General features: G+C 40.2%; 1 protein-coding gene across 7 annotated transcripts in view; it reads left to right on the top strand.

Moving 5' to 3' along the window:
• Positions 1–600: 600 nt before the first annotated feature.
• arhgap17b (Rho GTPase activating protein 17b) overlaps positions 601–22,064 on the top strand; it is a 27,184-nt gene continuing 5,720 nt past the window's right edge. For 3 of the 7 annotated variants that reach the window (XM_042392821.1, XM_042392825.1, XM_042392826.1), the window contains exons 1-17: positions 1,399–1,627; positions 1,748–2,188; positions 6,593–6,632; positions 14,876–14,980; positions 15,746–15,822; positions 16,057–16,168; positions 16,485–16,561; positions 16,846–16,948; positions 17,373–17,441; positions 17,600–17,681; positions 18,314–18,441; positions 18,988–19,099; positions 19,201–19,282; positions 19,455–19,535; positions 20,145–20,258; positions 20,385–20,476; positions 21,213–21,351. In XM_042392821.1, coding sequence (XP_042248755.1) covers positions 2,136–2,188; positions 6,593–6,632; positions 14,876–14,980; positions 15,746–15,822; positions 16,057–16,168; positions 16,485–16,561; positions 16,846–16,948; positions 17,373–17,441; positions 17,600–17,681; positions 18,314–18,441; positions 18,988–19,099; positions 19,201–19,282; positions 19,455–19,535; positions 20,145–20,258; positions 20,385–20,476; positions 21,213–21,351 — 1,466 coding nt within the window. In that variant the 5' untranslated portion in view covers positions 1,399–1,627; positions 1,748–2,135. Of the gene's footprint in view, positions 620–1,398; positions 1,628–1,676; positions 2,189–6,592; positions 6,633–13,461; positions 13,617–14,875; positions 14,981–15,745; positions 15,823–16,056; positions 16,169–16,484; positions 16,562–16,845; positions 16,949–17,372; positions 17,442–17,599; positions 17,682–18,313; positions 18,442–18,987; positions 19,100–19,200; positions 19,283–19,454; positions 19,536–20,144; positions 20,259–20,384; positions 20,477–21,212; positions 21,352–22,064 lie in introns of those variants that run through there. The other 4 variants (XM_042392823.1, XM_042392827.1, XM_042392822.1 and 1 more) reach the window with 4 other exon arrangements.

Below are 22,064 nucleotides of genomic sequence, written 5' to 3'. Positions count from 1 at the left end.
TTAAGTTAAATTGTGTATTTTAATGATATAGCAGATACTTATGAGTCATTCTTACTTATGTCTTATCACTGATCATTGATATTCATGTCATTTAATGATCACACATTAAATGACAAAAAACAAACAAACAAACAAGAAAAACCCTCATGTCATGGAATAAGTGGTACTAGAGTACACATTACCTCCCTGACTAGGATCTTTATTTAGATCTTTTCAGAAACAGAATAGCAATTTTGAATCCTTAGCTGTTCTTATAGTTGGTTATAAGGTCTATAATGCTAAAGGTTTGCCATTGGTCAAATCAGAATAATTCTATAGTTCGCATTGCTGGGTAACAGCAGACTGAAATAGTTGAAATAATGCTCAGTGCCTGTAGGGGGAGACACTGAACAAAGAATCTGCAGGATTTTCCCCTTATAGAAATACTAAACATCCATCTTGGACAGATGAGAAGGAGCCTGGTTTTTTACAGTTTGGAGTGGGAATGTGATTTTAGGCCTGCACAAGTGTCCAACATTATCAGCTGGACAATGACAGGATTTTGATAACAGCTCTGCAAAGGCATAACTTGCCATGGCTACATCTGACAGGAAGGTTTTGATAATTAATTGAGGTGCAGGTAATTAAGAGACAGATGAAGGTCAATTTTATTCCTACAGAGGAGAGCATGTTGTCTCACAGAGCTGTTTTGTGTTCTCACTTGGATGCACGGCTGTTTAAAAACACTGAGACGTGACGATATGGTGCTAGTTGTTCTTTAACATCAACATGCCAGGGTTAAAGTACTTTAAAGTGAAAGTTCAAGAGTTCTTCACTCTGTGCACATAATAACGCACACACCATCAGTCCCATGGCAAACCAGGTTCATAGGTCATACTACGCTGTAAGCCTTTGCAGTTTTTACCCTCTTTATATAGGCTAGATAAGGCAGATAAGGCAGAGGAGTGCCACTGGTCTGAAAAGACATAGTGGGATTTTTTTAGTTGTTAAGAGCAGAGTATCATGAACTCTACAAGGTCATCCAAGAAAAATGTCTACCAGCACAGGAACACTGCAGTGAGCAGCAGAAAAGAAAAAAAAATTCAACTCCTTCGTACAGGACTGCCAGTATACATCTCAGAAGTGGATTTCTCAGCACACAAACCCAAAACTATCTATATGACCAGATACTACAAACAATAAGATGTTTTCTTTTCATTTATCACGGCAATAAAATGTATTGTAGTGTAAATTCAAGTTAGCAGGAACAACTGATTGATTCTCAGAGGGTCAGGCCCATGTCATGACAGATCTGCAGCCACAAGATGGCAGCAGACCACTGTGAACAACAGAGTGTTTCAGTGTTTCAGTGTTTCATCTCGAACTGATCCTCAGTCAGTCCGGAGATCACATTATCTGGAGGCACTTATCCCTCTTTGAAGACCCAGACTGACCCTGCGTCAGTGCTTAGAGAGTTAAATACATTGAAAGGGCTTCTTATTACTTTTTGCAGCTGTGATTTATTGGGTCTGATTTGGATTGTTACAAGTATTGTTTTTGGCTAAATGTGTGATTTTAGTCAAAGTTTCCCCTGTTTTCCCACATTAGTTCAACAATTTCTTATAAATAATGGGCCCACTTAAACAACGTAATATGATTTTCTATAGCCTATTCTTCATTCACAGACTAAAAAATGTATGACTTTGCTATGACCATGACAACCCAATAGCTGAGTCAATGCTTTTCTTTTCCTTTTTTTTCTGCAAAGGTATCACATGTCACCATTGGCCCATGCAGCATACAGTAGGGAAGTAAAGGCACTTCCTTCTTCCTACCACACTGGTTGCACTCAAACTAGCCAGTTTAACAGGACTTCAGATATTCGTGACAATGGGGATCCAGAGGTCCGACAGAGGCCGTTTCAACTGACTTCTCTGCCGTCTTTCTGGAGTGTAAGAGCGACGGCTTGTGTCACTGGGTTTAGCCAGGAAAACCATTCAGTTGTAGCGCACTAAACTGGTCGGAGCGCAGCCCTACTCTGCCACAATGGCTGCGACGTAGCGCAACTTTTGGATCCGCGGTGGATGAACGACAGCGCTCCGAGGTGCCTCTAACTTTTACAGACTTGTAGGAGACACCGAGGAGGGAAAGAAAACATGAAGAAACAGTTTAATCGCATGAGGCAGCTTGCCAACCAGACAGTTGGAAGGTGGGTGTTTATTTCAACAACATGCATTGTTGTAAGTTGATGTTTATATTCTGGTAGGCCAACATTGTTGCTTTTCATAATTTGTCATTATGGTGTTAACCCTTGACTGACATCTGTCTTTTTGTTGTGGGCGGTGTCGGAAGGGCTGGGCCACGTTTTTCTCTAACAATACCTGCATAGTTCATAAAGTTTAAGAGGCATCATGTAGCAGTTTAGTGATGTCAAGCAGAAATCTTTCATTAAATTTGATGTTTAATTTTCAGTTGAAGCTGGCCAGTAAAAACGTGTGAAAAAGTAAATGGGATTACAGATGTGTTCAATGTATCCAAAGTCACTGTAATATCAATGTATGCACTTACATTGTGTCTAGTAGTAGTAAGTTAATGGCTTAATTACATTTAGGGCTGCACCTATCAACTATTTTATAATGATTAATCTTAACTAGGGCGGCAACTAATGAATATTTTCATTATCGATTGATCTGTTGATTATTTTCACGATTAATCATTAGTCACTGAATCTATAAAATGTTAGGAAATGGTTAAAAATGTCAATTACCGTTTCCTAAAGCCGAACATACGAACTAAAATGTCATGTTTTGTCCCGACCAACAGTCCACAACCCAAAGATATTCAATTTACTGTCATAGAGGACAAAAGAAACCAGAAAATATCACATTCATAAAATTGGAACCAGAGAATTTTGACTATTTTTCTCTAAACGATTAATCGATTGTCCAAATAGTTGCTGAATATATATTTTTTTTATCAACTGATTAATGAATCAACCAATTGCTGCAGCTTTAATCTTAGTCAATGTGAAAAAAATCAAAAATCTTGTTTTATCAGACCAACAGTCCAAAACCCAAAGAACTTTAATTCAAAATTACATAAAACTGTGAAAAGTAGCAAATCCTCACATTTGAGAAGAGAGAACCAGTGAATATTTGCCATATTTCTGTTGATCCACTAATTGATTCATTGTTTCAGGTCTTAATTAGATTAATTATTTCTTCAGTATATCATATCTTTCAGTATATCTGGAAGCAATTTTGAGCCCTCAGAAAAATATCGACTCCTTTCTAATAAAACTTGTCCAGTGGAATATTTGTGGGCCCTTTACAGCTTTGGGCCCCTGTAATGTCTCCACCTTTCACTCCAGTAGGGACTGCAGTGCCTAGAGGTATCTATACAGCATAGGCGAGTTACTGGTATTTCTGCAATTGTAGAGCAGGACGTGCACACAAACATACAATCTACACCATCTCCTTTTCCTCCTTTCCTTTCATCTCCGTCCCCACAGGGGTTTCCAGCCCCTGCTCTCCATCAGCAGCCACCACTGAGAAGATGTCTTCAGTTATTACTGCATTAACGGCATCTTCTTAATGTTTCGTTCAAAATGACTTTTCTAACCAAATAGCCCGTAGCCACTGGTCTTGGATTCCTCACATACATTCCTCCATATATTGTGTAAGAGCAGTAAAACTCAACTGAGCAGAATGACAGCCTGCGTACAGGGAGGCCGAAGTGTTTTCAAGCACACACTGACTGTGGATTACTCTGCATTGAGTTTAACCTGCCACATATCCTCTGGTAACAGTTATCCAATACCATGAACTGCTTTAAACCCACCATCCTGCCACACAAATAGGTCAACTGAAACTTGAAAGAACAGAGCTAAAGCTGGTAGACCTTTCTATCTAGTTTACAAACCGCTGAATTTGTCTCCCCCCATGGCAGTTTGTAATGATGTGGTTTTCTGTTTGGCTCAGGAAGGGCCAGGCACAGAGAGTTTTTGTGGAGTAAGCATTTCCATGGTTGTTGTTGACGGGGACACAGCGGAGGGCTGGGGGACGTCTCGCAGCCACAGAGGGGTGTTTTTCTAAAAGAGGAAACCAGTTTGATGTAAATGCGATTAATAAGGAGGAAGCAGTTTGATTTACACGTAGTTGCAGCGTGGTAGGAGTTAAGAGGGTACGGTGTTTATGAATACTTGCATACCTCTGCAGCACTTAGGAGAGATAAGCTTAGAGAGTTCTCTTTAAAAAAACAAATTTGGAATGAAAACATCCGCATGGAAATGTTGTCAGATGTTTTCACCGCTAAAGTTTTAGCATTTTAATTGTGTTTGTGGTTGACCTCTATGAATTAAAAGTCAATGTACATAACAGAGTATATCATACATTGCACAGTTACTCCTCTACTTCAGTTTTCTGTGTTGTTATGTTTTCTTTCAGTTTTCTTTCAGGGTCTGGGCTCCAGCATTGTGGGAGTCTATTCTTAGAACAATAGCTGCTGGCTAGGTCAAAGCTCTACTCCACTCAAATCAATGCTAATTCAATATTGATAGGAATCTGAAAGTTGTGCATGTAGCTTTTTCCTTCAGTGGCGAGCCAGTGCAGCCTAATGTGTAATGCGATCATGTGGATCAGTGTGTAGGTGCTCTGGCTGATTATATCTCAGGCTGTCACCTACAGTATATCTCTACCTTTTTTTAGTTTATCTCTGTCTCTGTTGAAACCACATGAAAAAACAGTTTTTTTCTATACTTGTAAACTTTAGTGAGGATTCCCCTCTTACCCTGAATTAACCCTTTGTTGCTCGGAAGTGCTGCAGGTTATTCCTTTTAATATAGCAAGAAAAGCAGTTACTATAGAGTACATATGAGAAGACAGGTCAGTAAAATGTCCACCCTAAGTCCTCAGAGCCCGTGGTTTTGTTTCAGTTTATTATAATCAGAGTATGAAAATCAGAAAATATTCTCGTTTGGGAAGCTGGAACCAGTGAACTGTTGCCATTTTGGTTAAATAATTGCTTAAACAACTATTTACTTATCAAAATAGTTGCTGATCAAATTTCTCTCAATCGATTGATTGATAATTGATTACTCGTTGCAGCTTTAGGCTGGGTATCATTTGAAAATGCTTAATACTAACCTGAGTTTTGGCACAGATACCAAACTATACTTCTTTAAATACCTTTAAATACTTTGAAAAGGTAAGTAAGTTTTCAATGCAAATGTGACTGTATAAAAATACAGTCTGTACAATAAAAGTACTGATTTTCAGTACCCAGCCCTTGCAATATGTTAGGCCAGTGCTTATGCTTACATGAGACCCAAACATCAAATCATTGATTACTTATAACTAAAAATTATCTATTGAATAATTTTTGATCTCTAGCTTTGTGCCAAAATTGAAAAATCTTTGCTGTCACCTCGACTGCTCTAAAAATCTCTACTCTTGGTACAGTCTTGATACTTCAGAGTGCATTCAAAGGTGTTTTCGATTAACATTGAGGAACATTTCAGGCATTAGTGAGGTAAGCCTGTATGTGGAGGGTGTAGCTTGTGAAGATCTTATTTCTGAGTCTTACAACAGTATTAGGTAATAAGTCTTGTGTGGGAGAGGGGTTAATTGATCCCTGTGAGATGTAAATCTATAGTGTGGGCTATGCCTGCTCTGGTAGAGGGAGGGGAAGAGGTCTTCAGAGATTTGTGTGTGTAGACGTAATGCATATGTGGTTGGTGTATTTGTTAGATATTGATGGGGTGAGTGTTGGCCTTGCTTGCTGGTCTCACTAGCTCAGCAAGATTTAAACCAAGAAACAGGAAGAAATGCACTGGAAGTTTGAGATTATATTTAAAGTGGCGAGTGTGTTTCTTATGTCAGATGTTTATGATATTTTATCAATGTTTCCTACAAGTTTTGGAGTGATGTCACCATCCTATTTTCCTTAGATTCTGCTACAATGTGCAGTGTGTTTTGGTGCATTTCAGACAGCAACAAGCCACTTGGCAACTCCCACCCTCCCCCTTCTCACACAAATACACACACCTTCCCCCTGTTGCCATAACAAACAAGGTGGAGATGGTACAACAGGAAGTGTGCCTTTGGACAGGGTGGAGGAATCCGACAGGTCCATCATGGAAAACAGCCACAGGCACATGTGGTGATGGGCTTGTGCACAATTGTGTGGTTCATAAACTGTAATCAAATTTCACTTTGTTAACAAGTATATCATGTGACGACATTTTATTGTGGATTGAAGCAGGTTGTGCGCTGTGTAACTTTTGCTGCAGGCTCACACAGTGCAAACTGCAGACAAGTTGGGCTGGATAGACATTAGTTTGATGGCCTCATCTTTTACAGCTGAGTTCAGCAAGTTAGCTCTTGTTTAGCTGAAATAAAATGTGTGCATTTGATCCGTAAGAAAACACAGTATGTCATGGAACTCCACTACACCAATGCTGAAGAGTTAGCCAACATGATCAAAACTACATAGTCTTAAAGCATTCAATTCAAATTCACATGCATTTCCGGTATGTTGAATGTGTGGCTTGTTTAGGTTTTTTTTCATTTTCAGTCTTTTAAATTTAGTTTTTGATTTGTGTTTCTCTCAACAGGGCTGAGAAAACAGAAGTGCTGAGTGATGACCTCCTACAGGTGAATATGATATTCTCTTTTATTACTGTTCATGTACATAAATGGTTTGGATGCCTCAGACACAGTCTGAATGTCTGTTGAAGCAATGAAATATTTCATGCTATAAAAACTTGATGACATGTATTGTGGGCCGCAGTTTCAAAAAATCGTATCAACAGTGCTGGTATGGTGTTTACTGCCTTTAAATTATGCCTCAATATCAGACCATCATTGGTATCCAACTGCTTATACTATTCTGGGGTTTAATGCTCAGCCACTACCTAGGGTGTTAAGATACATCACAATATTTCGTGCTATGATGACATGCATCGTGGACAGCAGTTCCAAAAGAATTGCATAAACTGGCAGCTGTAGCAGGTATGAGTGGTGTGGTGTGGAAGTGTAATGGTGTTTACTGCCTTTCTTCAAAGCCAGACCATCATTGTTCTCTCTCACTTCTTTTATTTATGCTGCCTAGTGAGGCATAATAGCATCTTCTGCTAACTTTTTTGCAAACCTCTAAATATCACTTCACCTTGTAAAATGTGACTGAGCAGCAACATTAACCACATTAACCACAGTCTATTTGTGGCAATCTAATGAGATTGTTAGTTCAAACGGTTTGCTTTTCTATCTTGATGAAGACATTCTCATTTAGACATTTTTATTCTTCTATTTACTTTTAAGCCAATGGGGATCTGTTGGCAAAATAATCAGATTTTTTTTTCATGTAAAATATTAGGAATCTAAAACAAATCTAAAAATGGTGAAAGTTGGGGGAAGTTGAAAACACATTTAAGTATGGATTTTTCTGTACTATAATAGAGTAGAGTAGAGTTGTTGCATCAAACTATGATCATATACCACGTGTATTATACTGAATCATGAGCTGACTGTATCATTGCACCTCTAGAAGCTAGAGCTGGCACTAAATGTGAACGGGTTGTTGTAACTGTGTAATTTAGTATCTGTCAGGGTTTTATGTCCTCAGGTGTCTAACACCACCTTATTTTACACCACTGTATCTCAGTGCAAAAACTGCTCTTCTTTTAGAAATTGTTTTCTGGAAGAGTAAAACAGGGAAGTAATCAAAGGACTTACAAGTTCTCCATAAAGGCTCTGTTAAAGCCATCGTGCTTTAACAGTTGTTGATGCCAAGTCTCTCTGCAGTTTGGAGTACAACTGCTGGCATTACAACATTCCTCTTGGGGGCCTTTCATTCAGTAATGACTTGCCAGCTCAGGGGTTTGGCAACTGTAGGAAAAGTGCCTCAAGGTTTTCCACTCAAGGCAAATCCTGGCAATGTTCTGTTATCTTGAAATCATACTGGATGTATGCTGTGCATTATGTGCATATGTGTGTGTATGTGTGTGTGTGTTGGGGGGATGGGAGCACTCTGGCTAGTGAAACTGTGAGATCACTGCTTGGAAAAGAGTGTGAATAAATACAAGAGAAACTGAGAAAGACAGAGCATTTTTGCAGAAGAAAGGAGCTATTGTGGAAAGAAAGTAAAGGTGAAGTTAAAAGCCCTCTTCAACTCTCATTCAGTCATAGAAGTCATAGTTTTATGACATGCAAGCAGTGAACTATGAACCCTGGGTGGTTCGCGCACATACACTAACACACAACACAAATACTTAGCAGTGAACAAATTGAATAAATATTATTAACTAATACATGTTGCCAGTTTTGCTGTAATCAAGACAAACATTTGAGGCTTGGTTTTTGCTTTAACAGTGATAATAGTTGAATTTAGGCATATATGTGCTATTGTCCCAAAAGCACAGAGCACAGACTGACCCAACCCTTCCAGAGAATGCTTTCTCTCGTCTTTGGTCCGTGTCCTGAACGACAGGAGCTTTGTGCTGTGTTAGACATTCCTTTAGCTCCAGCTCTCAGTGAGGAATGTGATTGTCAGGCGATCAGCATAGTGGAAGTGGCTTGGATGTCTTTTGGCAAAACAACTTGAGCTCCAAGTTGCCTGTCAGAATCTGTGTTTTACCAGTACACATGCTCCACACAGTCCATTTTCAGATATGCTCACTGATTACAGTCATCTCTGTAAAATGTGCAGCTCACAGTTTACTGACATAGTCCAGTGAATCAGTGCTGGCATTTTGATTTAATCACACAAGCTGGAAAAGTTTTTCACTCTTTCCAAACATGAGCAGAGAAAGAATAGTTTTTCCTCTCCCTTTTTGTCCTGTTCCCCCCACCAGCACACCCCCACGCCCCCTGCTCTATACAGTCCAACTTGAAATTTGACACTTTGATTTCCATGGTGTCGTAGTAGCTCTTTTTCATTTTTCCATAGTCCTTTTGCATTGGCCAAGGCATTTATCTTGTTTGGACACGTCCTGCCTCAGTGGGAGAGTTGAGGAGGCTGTCAGACTGGATTGTATTGCTGCCTGCCTGGCCTCATACTGGGGAGAGAGTCAGGCTGGAACTGGTCCCATCTCCGTATTTGAATACAACCAAGGATACACAATAGACAGTTATTGTTGTGGATAATGAAGCATACCCATATCTGATACTGTATGTTAAACAGGTATCTGTTAGCTAACCAGCTGTTGAGCCAAACAGAAAACTCAAGAATGGGTTTTCATTGTCGGTGAGAACATCGGCTCAGTCTGACATTTTGGGAAATACGCATATTTGCTTTCTTTGCAAGGGTAGGATGAGAAGATTGATACCACTGTCATATCTGTACGGTAAATAAAAGTAAAGTTAGCCTAGCTTAGCATAAAGACTCAAAACAGGGGAAAACGAGCCTGACTCACAGTAACAAAATCCACCTACCAACACCTCCAAAACTCACTAATTAACTCGTTATATCTCGTTTGTAATGAACAAAATTGAAGTGTAAAAATGACACACTGTGGTTTCATGTGCTGGACTATTTCTTGGCCAGGGCAGTAACTTGTGTTTGCCAACCAAAAAAACGACTGCAAGAAGTTACTATAATCCCAGCCAAGAAATTGTCTGGCACATAAACCCCATAAAACGGCAAATTCTCATTTTTACAATTCGGTTTTTGTATGGCTTAAATAAATAACATGCTAATTTTTGAGCTTTAGAGGTGCTGGAAGGCTGATTTTGCTTAGTTAGCTAGGCCAGCTGTTTCCCCCTGATTCCAGTTTTTATGCTAAGCTAAACTAATTGGCTTTATGGCTTCATATTTAATGAACTGATAGACAGAGTGGTATCAATCTTATCTAACTCTCAATAAAAAAAGAGAATAAGTGTATTTCCCAAAATGTCCAACTACCCCTTTTAAGCAAACATGACTATTCAGACCATTGCTACATTTAAATCCTGTTTCTGCTCTGTCATCAGCCAACCAGCAACTCAGCTATCCTTCCAACAAGGTCAGCCAGCTAGTAATCTGTCAGCCAGCCAGCCCATCAGTCAACCAGCTATCCAGTCAGCCAAAGTAGCTCCAAGCCAGAAAACAAAACTGTATCCGCCCGCTCGGTTCCTCTGTGACTCACTAGACGTTCCACATTTTCTGCTGTGGCAGGTCAGAGGTCACCTGCTTGTTGTGTTTGCTGCTTTCATTTCTGTCTGGAAAAAAAAGATGGCAATAACTGGCCTGTAAACCTTTGGACAACTCCCTAACTGGAGAGGTGGGCGGAAGGGATAGTCTCTGTTCTGATAATCGTCAAAGTGTGTTCTCATCTGTGCCCATGATCAGGGAGTTTTCCTGGTTTTTTTCTCCCTTCAGCTCTGACTTAATTTTGTCAGGGTGTTTCTGTGTGTGTGTGTGTGTGTGTGCATGAGTCTGTTTCCTTAATTGAGTTTCTCCCTGAGGCCAGATCTCAGAAAAGTAAATTAGGCTTCTTGAGAATTGAGACTGACTAATTGAACGTTGAAGATGTAAATGCCAGAAATAATCACCAGACTTATTTTCTAGTGGAATATCTGTACATTCCTGTAGATGGAATATTTTTTATTGAAGATGAGTTTAACTATTTTCAAAGTGGCAAACTGATAAAAACAACATCTCCTATTGATGCTCATTATTAAATCTAGCTCCAGTTTGCATTTGAGTCATTGAGCTAAGCCTCTGATTTTCTAAAAAGAATTTACCTCGTGATCTTTGTAAAATCGTGAAGGCGAACTCTCTCAGGCATGCTTCAAGTCACTACAAGTGATAAAGGAATAATTTCACAGTATTGAAATGAACTTAAACCACTGGCTGCCTGGAAGATAGAAAATCAACCTGAAAAATGTAAAAATATTGGAAAGAAACATCAATATATACCACCATGACTAATCATATTTCCAGAGGAAAAAGGGGACTGGAGCATACCGATTAATTCACAGCCTTTAATTGTGCAAACAGACTAATGTCTCAACACTACTGTGTCTTCATCAGAGTCGAAGTGGACAAAGACATGAGGCAAACAACATTTATAGTCAACCTAGACCAGGTGTACAATTGCAATTGGATAATTGGTTGAATATGGTTTTAAATCTATTGGATAATGAATCAAAAGGTGGGAGTTGCTATAGTCAGTGTCCAAGCGCCACACCCCTAACACCATGTCAGAAACAAAAGAACATGGGCCTCTCTTAAAAATACAAAGATAAAAGTACAAAAAGTACAAGTGCAAACATCCGTCAAGTGTGACAAATTAGAGGAAACACAACAAATTCAGTTCTTCATTTATGCCAAAGGGTTCCAATGTGTTCACAGTGTGAATCCAATATGCTTCTCTGCAGAGCAGTGAGTTGATGATGTGACCAGTGTTGGGTAGTTTTCTAGTGTCAAAATGAACCAGTCTTTCTTTCACATTGCGGCAATGTTTAAACATGATCAGGGGAGGGACATAGCTGATATTATTTAGAGATGGGTCACTTTTGAGGACATTTCAATGTTTAAGGATAATATTTCTGACCCTGCCTGCCAGAGTAGAGTACTTGGTAGAGAAATCTGTGATCTGTGAGGCAGTAGTGGTATCACTAGTTTTCTTAACTAACAAGGATTCCCTTTCTGTATGATAGGCCTAGCAGATATATGATGTAGGGTAACCTGTATGCTGGAAACGCTCTTTCATTTCAACAGCTTTAGACTGGAAATCTGTAACAGTGCTGCAGTTTCTGTGCAATCTTAAGAATTGACCAATAGGAATGTTGCAAATGAATTGGATGGTTACTCTCAGCTTTTAGAAGAGTGTTTCTGCTTAGGGGTTTACGATAGATTGTAGACTCATTAGTACTGTTGTTTCCCTTGTAAAGTGTTAGGTCTAGAAAGTAAACAAAGGTTTCATGCTGTTCCATAGAAAGAAAGAAAGATAGTTAGTAGTAGAATTTATGTATTTCAGAAAATCAGACAGCTCTATGACCATGATATCATCAATGTATTTTTTCCACAAAGCAGTCTTGTCATAATAGGAATATAGCAAATAATAATAGGAACACTGTCAGAAATGACTGACTGACAGAATGTCTGATTTTCTGAAATACATAAATTGTTGTAATTGTTTAAATTACGAAAAAGAAAAATAGAGATGCAACTTGGAAAATTAGCTAAAAGTCTTGTTTATCCAGTTTCAAACAGAATATTTTTTCCCCAAAGTTGTTATAATAGTCTTCAAGGATTCTTGAGACACTTTCAGAACAGCAGAACGACCTTCTGGGTTTTTCAAAGATCGTTGGGTGATTATATTTTGAAAAATCTGATGCTTAGCTCTGTGACTCATGAGCCTTAACTGTGGCTAAATTAAATCTATATCAACCGCATAACAATGTGGGTCAAGAGAAGCAAACAACTTCGAGAAGGATATTTAAACTCTGAGACATTTCAAATGTGAAATGTGCAAAACAGACTTCAATATCAAAGACATGATTTTTTTTATACTCTCCGGGGTCTTTTGGTGTACACTCACTGAAAATGCTTTCAATCAACAGAGACAATGCGATCACCCAGTGCCTCCAGTCTGCTGTGCCGCCCACACTGCAGTCACTTGGGCCTCATTCTCTCCTTCTTGGCAACAAGTGTTAGAAGTCTGGATCCAATCGAGCTGTCACCAGATAGAGCTAGACTTCCATGCATTAATCAGAGTTGGGGATCAGCTGAATGATGAGCGAATCAATTGGATCCAGGCGAGGTAGCCAAGTCCAGCTGTGGTCTGGCATGGAGCAACAGCTGCAGGAAAGAGAGAGGAGAGGGAGGAGGACAGACTCACATGCTGTAAAGAGCAAATTAGGGAGGATAAAAGGGAAGGATAAGGGAAGAAGACCAAGATGGGGATCAGACAGCAAATGAGGGGCCCTCAGATGTAGTAACACAGTTGGATGTTTACACTGAAACAGGAAGAGGAAGTGAATACTTAGATGACAGTCAGCTTACTGGGTGCAAAATCAGAGTGTGTGCGTGTCCGTTCTATTCTTGGATCCCGCTACCACTAAACTTGAGCCACAGCAGCACTTAGTTCCAAATTGTGAAATAAAGGCATGGGGTTTTCACTGTTTGGCCTCATACGAAACCTGTCTGTTTTTTGAAATACCGCAGACAATTTGAACTTATTTAATTTGCTGCCGTTTGGTTTTAAAGACCGCACCAGTGTTTGTGTGTGTTTTTAACAGTTTAACTATAAAACTTTACTTCAGACCCTTTTCCAAAATATATCAGTTTTTAGTCACTCACTTATTTTTTCGTCAAAGTTATGTTATCACCACATGTTTGTGCAACTGGGAGCAAGAACTGTTCAGAAAACTCTCTCTAGTCGTGTATTTACAACCTGACGTGCCAGATGGTTTGTTACACAGAACCACCTGAGAAGTCGTCTTTGGAAAAGGGCAGGCACTTACAAAAAAATGCTTGACATGTGATTGGATGAACCATCTGTCTATCAAAGTCTTACCTTGCGACGCAGCTGCATTTGCAAGATCACACGATCACACAAGAATCCTCATAGGACGCTGATAGGTCGGGACACAAGCGCGTAACTTGAAGCCTTACGAGATGGATTCTCGCTTGATCTCGTGATGCGTAGCAAGGTAAGTGCATTCAAGAACACTCTGAGATCACAGAGTTGGTTGCCGCTCAGCAACGTTTTTGATGTAAGCCAATACAAAATGTACTTGTCAAAACGGTCCTCTCACATCAAGGTTCTTTTAGTAGCTGTTTTGAAGCCTTTGATCATATCACCTGGTCTTCATCGGCAGATGGAGTTAGCCCAGTTGGCTTAAGAGTTGACTTTCAGAGTTCATTCTTGACCTTGGAAACAGTGGTTGATAAAACAATTCCACCTCAAGGACCATAAAGTAGCTGTTTTGGAGATTTTGATCAAATGCTGTCAACAGCTGTTTCCAAAGTCAATAATGAAGCTTGAGTTCTAAAAAATGTCTTTTTACAGTGTCATCGTTTCCTTGTCGTTTGTATTTTGGCTTTGTAGCATACAGTGTTTTTCAGCAGTCAACTAATTCACCAAAATTTTCTGCTGCATTACCATGTGATGATAATGTAACTTTTACAAATAAAATAAATTATTTGTTAAAGAGTTAAAGTATTTTTTGTGAAGGATTGACTATCTCAGGAATGTTTTAAGTCTCTACAAGTGGTGAAGGAATAATTTCACCATAGTTAAGTGAATTTAAACCACTTGCTGCCTGCAAAGTAGAAAATCAACCTGAAGAATGGGATACAGCAATGTAAAATGTACACTGTTTGTAGTTAAAGGGGTTAAATATGCAAAACCACAAGAAGGCCCCTATAATACCGTTTTTTTGAAGTATGACTAGTAGATCAGGCCACCATCAGGCCTGCAGTCAGAATGATTGATGTGTTCATCCTTGATCGTATCTCTGCATTGAGTCTTTATGTGTCGAGACAAACGTTCCCTGTTCTCAGTAAAGATCACAATCCATCAGTCTGTATAACTTACCTGCCATGTTTCCCTCCATCTGGCTGTCAGTGCTGCCTGTTGTAATAACGCTGAGGAACAGACTGCAACACGAGCTAGACAAACAGTATCTTCCATCATCGTTCGATAACAAGAGCAGGATGGAAAGTTTAGAGATGGATGTTGGCTACTGCGGCATCTGTGTTTTGATTTGTTGCTCTCACCTGGTTTGTTTCTTTCGAACAGGAATATGTGCGCTCGGACGATGAAACTGTACTACACAAGCTTCTTTCATCCTGTTTTAAATCAGTCAACTGAACTCTGCTCACTGTAGGCCTGTTTTGTTTGTTCTGATTTTATGACATTGCATTGCGTGGGTTGTGTGTGTGTGTGTGTCTGTGTGTGTGCGCGCAGATTGAGAGGCGGATGGAGCTGGTGCGTTTGGTGTCGCACAACACACACAAGAGGCTGGTGTCCTGTCTGCAGGGTCAACTGGGCACAGACACTGAGAAGAGACATGTAAGAAGCACTCCATTTCTCTTTATCACTTGTTTGTTCACCAGCTGCACTTTGTGGAAACACACAACTGAACACACCTTCATACTTTGTGCTTTTGTAAACTTATTATTGAAGCACAACAGCAACAAGCCACAGAGTCAGGATCTCTAACAAAACCTTTTACATTTTGTTCTAAGAAAGATGTCTGCACAGAATGTAACTCATGCAGGAATTAAATAAGGATGAATCACTAACATCACTGTCAGCATTAGCGAGGCCATGCTATCTTTTGCTATGAGCACATAACATCTCCTCTTATGTAACACATAGATATGAGAGAGACTCAGGAGAAAAATATTCCGCACTGGCAACCTGCCAGTTTCTCTGTTACTACCACAGCCACACAAACACACATGCAGGGAATCAAAAATCTACTGTGGAATGACTGTTATATGCTATTTTATCACACGTTTATATTGATTTGTCACTTAAATCATCAAAATGCATGCTTGACATGCCTGCAGATATGATAAAATAATAAATGAGCAATGTTTCTTTAGAAAATATTTAATTGCCTGAATCCTAGATGCTGATCATGAGGTTGTCTTTGCGCTGTTTGTTCAGTTAAGCCAAATCCAAATCACAAAAGCAAACATATTAAGACGAAGAGACAAGCTGACATATCATAGAAAGTGTTTCTAGTATTTTTTGCTCTAGTTCTATCCCAGTAACTACTTTATCTGCTAAATTCATTTTGCTGGTCTGCTTACGTTTGCCCTTCCTCAGAAAAAGCTGCCCCTGACGATGCTATCCCAGGCAATGCAAGAGGGAGGCGGTCAGCTGGGGGACGAGAGTCTGATCGGGTGAGATGGAAAACTTAACCGCAAGACATGAACACATGCAAAACCAGTTTCAGAAGCATTTAAGAGGATATATTAAAAGTAATTATTGGAGTGAAAGGAGTGCAAAGGGTCCAAAAAGGAGCTCATGTTTTTTTTTATCTTTACATGATAATTTTTCTCCCTGTGAGGAATGTAGGGGTGACTGTCATATTCATATACACCCCTGCATGTGTGTTTGTGTGTATGTGCCAACAGCAAGATGATGGATGTGTGTGGAGAAGCAGAGACCAGGTTAGCCACCGAACTGATGCAGCATGAAATGCAGATTGAGAAAGACATCTTGGATCCTCTCAACCAGCTGGCAGAGGTAAAACGCACACACTGTCACCTTCTACCCTTCATACTGCCTGTTGGAAATTTGTGTTGTTTGTGGCCAAGGATGCTATTTTTTGAATTCACCCTGCTTTATGTCTGAGACAAACTACATTCAGTACACTTGTACAGTCATATCCTGTGTTTAATCTCACGATTGTGCCAAAGTCTCCATGTCCTTTGGCATCTTTTTGTGTTATACTACCATTCTGCATGATTCATATGAGAAAACTTTCTCACGGGAAAGTATTTCCCTGTGCTGATTTTGACTGTGTTTACTCATGCTGTGATCCACACTGTTTCTCTGACAGGTGGAGATTCCCAATATACTAAAACAGAGGAAGCAACTTGCCAAGCTGGTTCTGGACTATGACTCAGCCAAGACGAGGTATGCTTGCTTATACTCACAAAGTTTTGTAATGTTATGGTCTGTAACGTCTTCATCAGATTTGCGTTACCCACAAATCTTAACATTAAGTGCAGACTTGCCCTTTTTTTTTTAGCATGTTGGACTTTTTGAAAATGAGTTTAAAAGTTGTCTTAGCCTAAGTGCAAACAAAACATAAGTTTGCATCTGTGATGCAGGGTTAGTAAAAAAAAAGTAAACTTGTCAAATCAGATAAACTCATGCTCAATGTTGACATACATGTGTAATAATTTCTTGGACTGCAGGTGGTACCAGGCAACAAAGTCCAACAACCAGGCCATGGCAGCTAAAGCCGACTCTCTCAAAGATGAGATGGACGAGGCTCTCAATAAAGTAGAAATATGCAAGGTATTTTTATATTTAAATTTCTCTTGCAATGCATATCTTTTTGATTTACCACTTAAAATGACATTTATGATATAAAATAACATTTTGTCACACAGCAGAACAATGCAATCCTAATTACAGTGTTGTCAGTATGCTGTATGTTCAGTGTTTAACGGAGACATGTTTAAACTAATAGCTGTACATTCCAGCCAGGGTCTCTTCATCAGGTTAGGATCATATCTAATGAACTGGCTGGACAAAGGAGGCCTTGTAACAGGAGTGGATCAAGAGCAAACACGCTATGCACATTATTAGGATCATGTAATTAAAGGGTCATCGCTTTGTCATCTGGAGGTCATCTGTGTCTTAATGAAAAGTTGCTTTGTAAAGTGGAGCAGAAGATTTAGAGTTGCCATCATGGAAACTTTTTTTTTTCATCCCACAGGACCAGCTCTCTGCAGACTTGTACAACTTTGCCTCCAAAGAGGGAGAGTATGCACAGTATTATGTCATGGTAGGTGCGCTTTGGTTTTGTGTAAATGACCTGCAACTAAAAATGGAAATGTGATGCAAATATTCCACTACAACAGCAATATTTGATGACACAGAATGATTACGTGCTTCCCTGTTTGCCAAAGAATTGTGTGTGTGATTTGTGTTCATGTATTCCAGTTATTAGAGGCCCAGGCAGACTACCACAGGAGGTCTCTGGCAGCTCTGGAGGGAGCTATACCCACCATCCACTTACAGCAAGGTAAACAGCAAAGCATAAATCAGACATTCATTAAATTTGTAAACAGAACAAGAAAGCATCAACATTGTCTCTCCCCTTTTACTTCCTCATTAAACCCCAATATAGTCGTAGAGCTGACATGCATCTGTGTCCAAACCCAACAAGCTTGTTATAGCTTGTTGGTTTGTACCTGTTTTGGTTTACTGCACTAATAAAGTAAACAGAAACAGATCTAGCACAATGGAAGCAGAGCATTTCACAATTTCCAGATTTTCTACCTTTATCGCAATTGCAGTGGGAAAGGAAGTTGCATATTTTAGCTTTAAACTCTTAAATATGTCTGAGATGACAATCTTTTATTTCTATCATAAAAGTGCTCAAATTTTTCCCAGGCTCTGTGAAATCAGGATGAGAGCTCATTTATCTTAGTTATCTGATGCCACATCTGCTTTTTCTCTGATCCTGATAAGTGAATTACTAAAATCTCAGATGCACAAATACTGTTCAGCAGACTGAGGAGCAAAGTTAGTTACTTTCACATGAAAGAAAATGACTGAAATCACATCTAATCACATCAGTTTCTGTCTACGATGTGCAGAATAAGTCGACTAAGATTAGCACAAAAAAACTCTGATGGAGTACCTCTCCTCTAGACTCTTGGATGGAGAAGCCGGCGTTTGGCACGTTCCTGGAGGAGCACCTGAAGAGGAGTAACCGTGAGATCGCTCTGCCCATAGAGGCCTGCGTCATGATGCTGCTGGAGACCGGCATGAGGGAGGAGGTACGGGTGTACTGATGGAGGGAGGAGAGAGGGAGACGATGAGAAACTTTGGTAAAATAGGGCAGAGTTGAAAGTTAATTGATCAGGATTAGAGCATAAATTGCAACCTTAAAACTTAACTGCTTCTCTCTGTTGGAGTTGGAGGGAGATGTGGGTCAGGGCCAAGGTTAGCCTTGGGACTGCAGGATTAAGCACTGTGTGTGTGTGTGCAGGCATCTGTTATCCATTAGTATGTTCACCATTGCACTCTTCAAATGAAACCTTATCACTGGACTCCCCAAGGTGCACAATTTAAGACATTTTTATAAATGGAAACAAAACTCTGGCTGTATGTCTGTCTGCTACTCATCCTGAAAGACCCACATCTCTATTGGTAATACAAACAATTCCTCTCTTTACTTTGGTGAATGGCATGCTTTTTATGCTTTACTTCTCCTTTCCTGTTACCAACCCAGGCGCACTTCTTTAATTTTAGGATGGAAACCAGTCTGCCGTACCTGTTGAAAAAAACAATGTTCAGCCGTTTTTTCTACATGCTCCTCGCAGGGTCTCTTCCGAATAGCTGCCGGAGCTTCAAAACTGAAGAAGCTGAAGGCGGCGCTGGACTGTTCCACCTCGCAGCTCGAAGAGTTCTACTCTGATCCCCACGCCGTTGCTGGTACAACCTCTTCTACAAATCTACAAAAAGTGAAACCATCTGGTCCACATCATTTTCTCATAGCTTTTCTCTCATGTGTGTGTGTATATTTTTGCACACAGGAGCCTTGAAGTCCTACCTCAGGGAACTTCCTGAACCTCTAATGACTTATGGCCTGTACGACGAGTGGACGCAGGCCTCCAAGTAAGACAGTACACACACATAGAAACGACTCTTTTAATACCCTGTAAAACACACTCACTCAGTGCTAATAAGCATTAAAGACACACCTGAAGCAGCATGTGCTCACAGGCTGCTTCAGATATTCTGGTACTTATGTAACAGGCAAATATTTTGTGTGTGTGTGTGGTTTCAGTGTTCCTGACCCTGACAAGAGGCTTCAGGCCTTATGGGTGACATGTGACCGTTTGCCAAAGACTCACAAAGCCAACCTCAGGTAAGAGCATCTTCTATTGTTTTCTATACATGTTGTATAAGGCACTCCGATGATGCAATACTACACCCTGTTGTTGCCACAGTAATACAGTGTCTACACAGAAAGCATGGCATGAGCAGCACATTTAGCAGAGCAGCAGCAGCAGCAGCAGCAGCAGCAGCAAGTGCTCCATCTGTGTGTCTACACAGGAGGCACAAGCCAGTACGCGGACTGTGTAGACAGCTGGATTGATTAACATAAATACTGTTACTACACAGCCACACAGTGTTAGACTGAGTTTCTAAATTCAGAAACAGAACTGAATGTGTAGAGTTCCTTTCTGTTCTGTTTTTCACTTTCATAATTGATACAGCAGATTTTTAACAAGTCGAAAAACAGAAACCAGTCTTACTAGAGGTCATTCCGATGCTTTATTAGAGCACTCATTGCTGCTTAAAATTTTTTTCAGAGTTTTCAAGTTTTCAGCTTTTTTACTGACACTACTCGTGTCCATACTAAGGCCGTCCCTCCGCTTTAACGGATCACAAGCTCTGCTTAGAATATCAGTTAGCCTGTTATGAAAAACAGCTGCAGACGCTTGGAGAGTATAAAGCAAAGTTTCTGTTGCAGGTATCTGGTGAAGTTTCTGGCCAAACTGGCTCAGGACAGCGACGTTAATAAGATGACTCCTAGCAACATCGCCATAGTCCTGGGGCCCAACCTGCTCTGGGCAAAGACTGAGGGGTGAGGACGTTTTACGCTCTTCACTTCATATTTCTGTTATTTTTCTGAGTACAAAGTGAAGCTTGGGTTGATCAAGCTGACTGACCTTCCTCCCTTCCCTGTCTGTCCGTCTGCGGTTGTACTCAGGACTCTGGCGGAGATGGCAGCAGCTACATCGGTCCATGTGGTCGCCATCATCGAGCCCATTATCCAGCATGCTGATTGGTTCTTCCCTGATGGTAAAACATATCTGTTTGGTGTATTTCCAATAACACTTCTTCTCTATGTGTTGCATGAAAGAAGGAAAATAAAGTTAAGCAGAAAAGGAGACACAACTTAAGTAGATGATTTAGAGAGAAATATAGCTATTATCTACATGTTGTTTGGTGTTGTATTTCCTGATGATAACTGCCCAAAACAAAGAGTATGTGGTGTTTTTTCTCAATATATTGAGCGCTGCTACAGCAGAGTTTAGAAGCAGAAAATCTTTTAATCATTAAAAAAAAAAGTAAAAAATTTGTTACATTTTTGATGTTTTTTGCCCACCAAATGCAAAGTAATGCAAAGTAAATTAAAATATTCTTTACAACAAAAAACAAACTAAAAATAGTTGAGAAAATGGCCTCACCACAAGGTCCATTTAGGAGCTTTCAGTCATCTCACTTGACCTCCATCATCAGATTAAGTTTGCCCAGTTTTCATGAAATTGTAGATGTTTGATTTTCCTTTTTTTCTGAGCACTTTAATGACCTCTCATTCATGTTGGCTATAAAATTCTCATAACATCTACAATTCAATGACATCTGGGCAAACCTAATCTGCTGATGAAGGTCATATAATGTGATTGAAAGCTCCAGAACTCTGACGCTCTGATGATATTTAGCAGTGTATGTATGCAAGCATTGGAATATCATTACCATTAATGTAATCTTCATCAATCTCTTCTCTATTTGCTTCCCACCTTCTTCCGTACAGAGGTGGATTTCAACGTGTCGGGCATGTTTGCCATGCCCACCCACCCAGCAACCCCGGACCCTGAACCCGGCCTGGAGAGGAAACGCCCCGGCAGCCTGGTGGGGCAGGACGGGGACAGTCACACCCCCCGTAAAGACAGGTACCTGTCCCGGCCCAACCTCAGCCTCAGCCTGCCCCTCACCCTCCCGTCACGTCCCAAGACACTGAGCAGGCAGGAGTCGCGGGGTCCGGCAGTGTCGGCCCTCTATGTAGTGGCCGACGAGTCCATCACAGTCACTGAAACGCCCACTGAAGATCTGCCCAGTCCAGACTTCAAAGCTGTGCAGTAGTCCAATGTAGCTCCCATGAATCCACTTGCTGATAAGTAAAAGAAGGGAATGATGTTTTGTGTGATTTTTACACCTCATTTCTGTCATGTTTAGGTAATTTCAGCACAAACTAATCACTTACAGTGTGTTTTCCTCCAGGATGGTACAGAGAATGTTGAAAAAATGAAGCAGGAGACATTTTGAACATTTTGCAATATTGTTGGGATACCACTTCTTGTCTAGACTTATAATTCTCTTGTGTTACTCTTGTGTACTCTTGTGTTATCTCCTTTATTTCCAATTAAAGCTTAGGTCACCCTGTAGGTTGCTGGTTTTATGTTTTGTGTGGGCTTCCTCTTTTGCATTTTGTTTGTATGGTGTGGCGTCTGTCTCTTCTGTCCCTGCAGTGACGTTGCAGTTCAAAGTTGTTCTATTTAAAAGGTCACTGTCATGTGGTTTTATGTCCTTTTTTGGGTTCTTCTTTCTGGACTGGTTTCATTTAACTCGGGAAGTGAGTCTCTTTCTGCCTCTCGCACCATCTCTC

Source organism: Thunnus maccoyii, chromosome 18, assembly GCF_910596095.1.
Source record: "Thunnus maccoyii chromosome 18, fThuMac1.1, whole genome shotgun sequence".
Classification (NCBI taxonomy): Eukaryota; Metazoa; Chordata; class Actinopteri; order Scombriformes; family Scombridae; genus Thunnus; species Thunnus maccoyii.
Note: the sequence above shows the minus strand (reverse complement) of the source record. Positions and strands in the feature narration are given on the sequence as shown.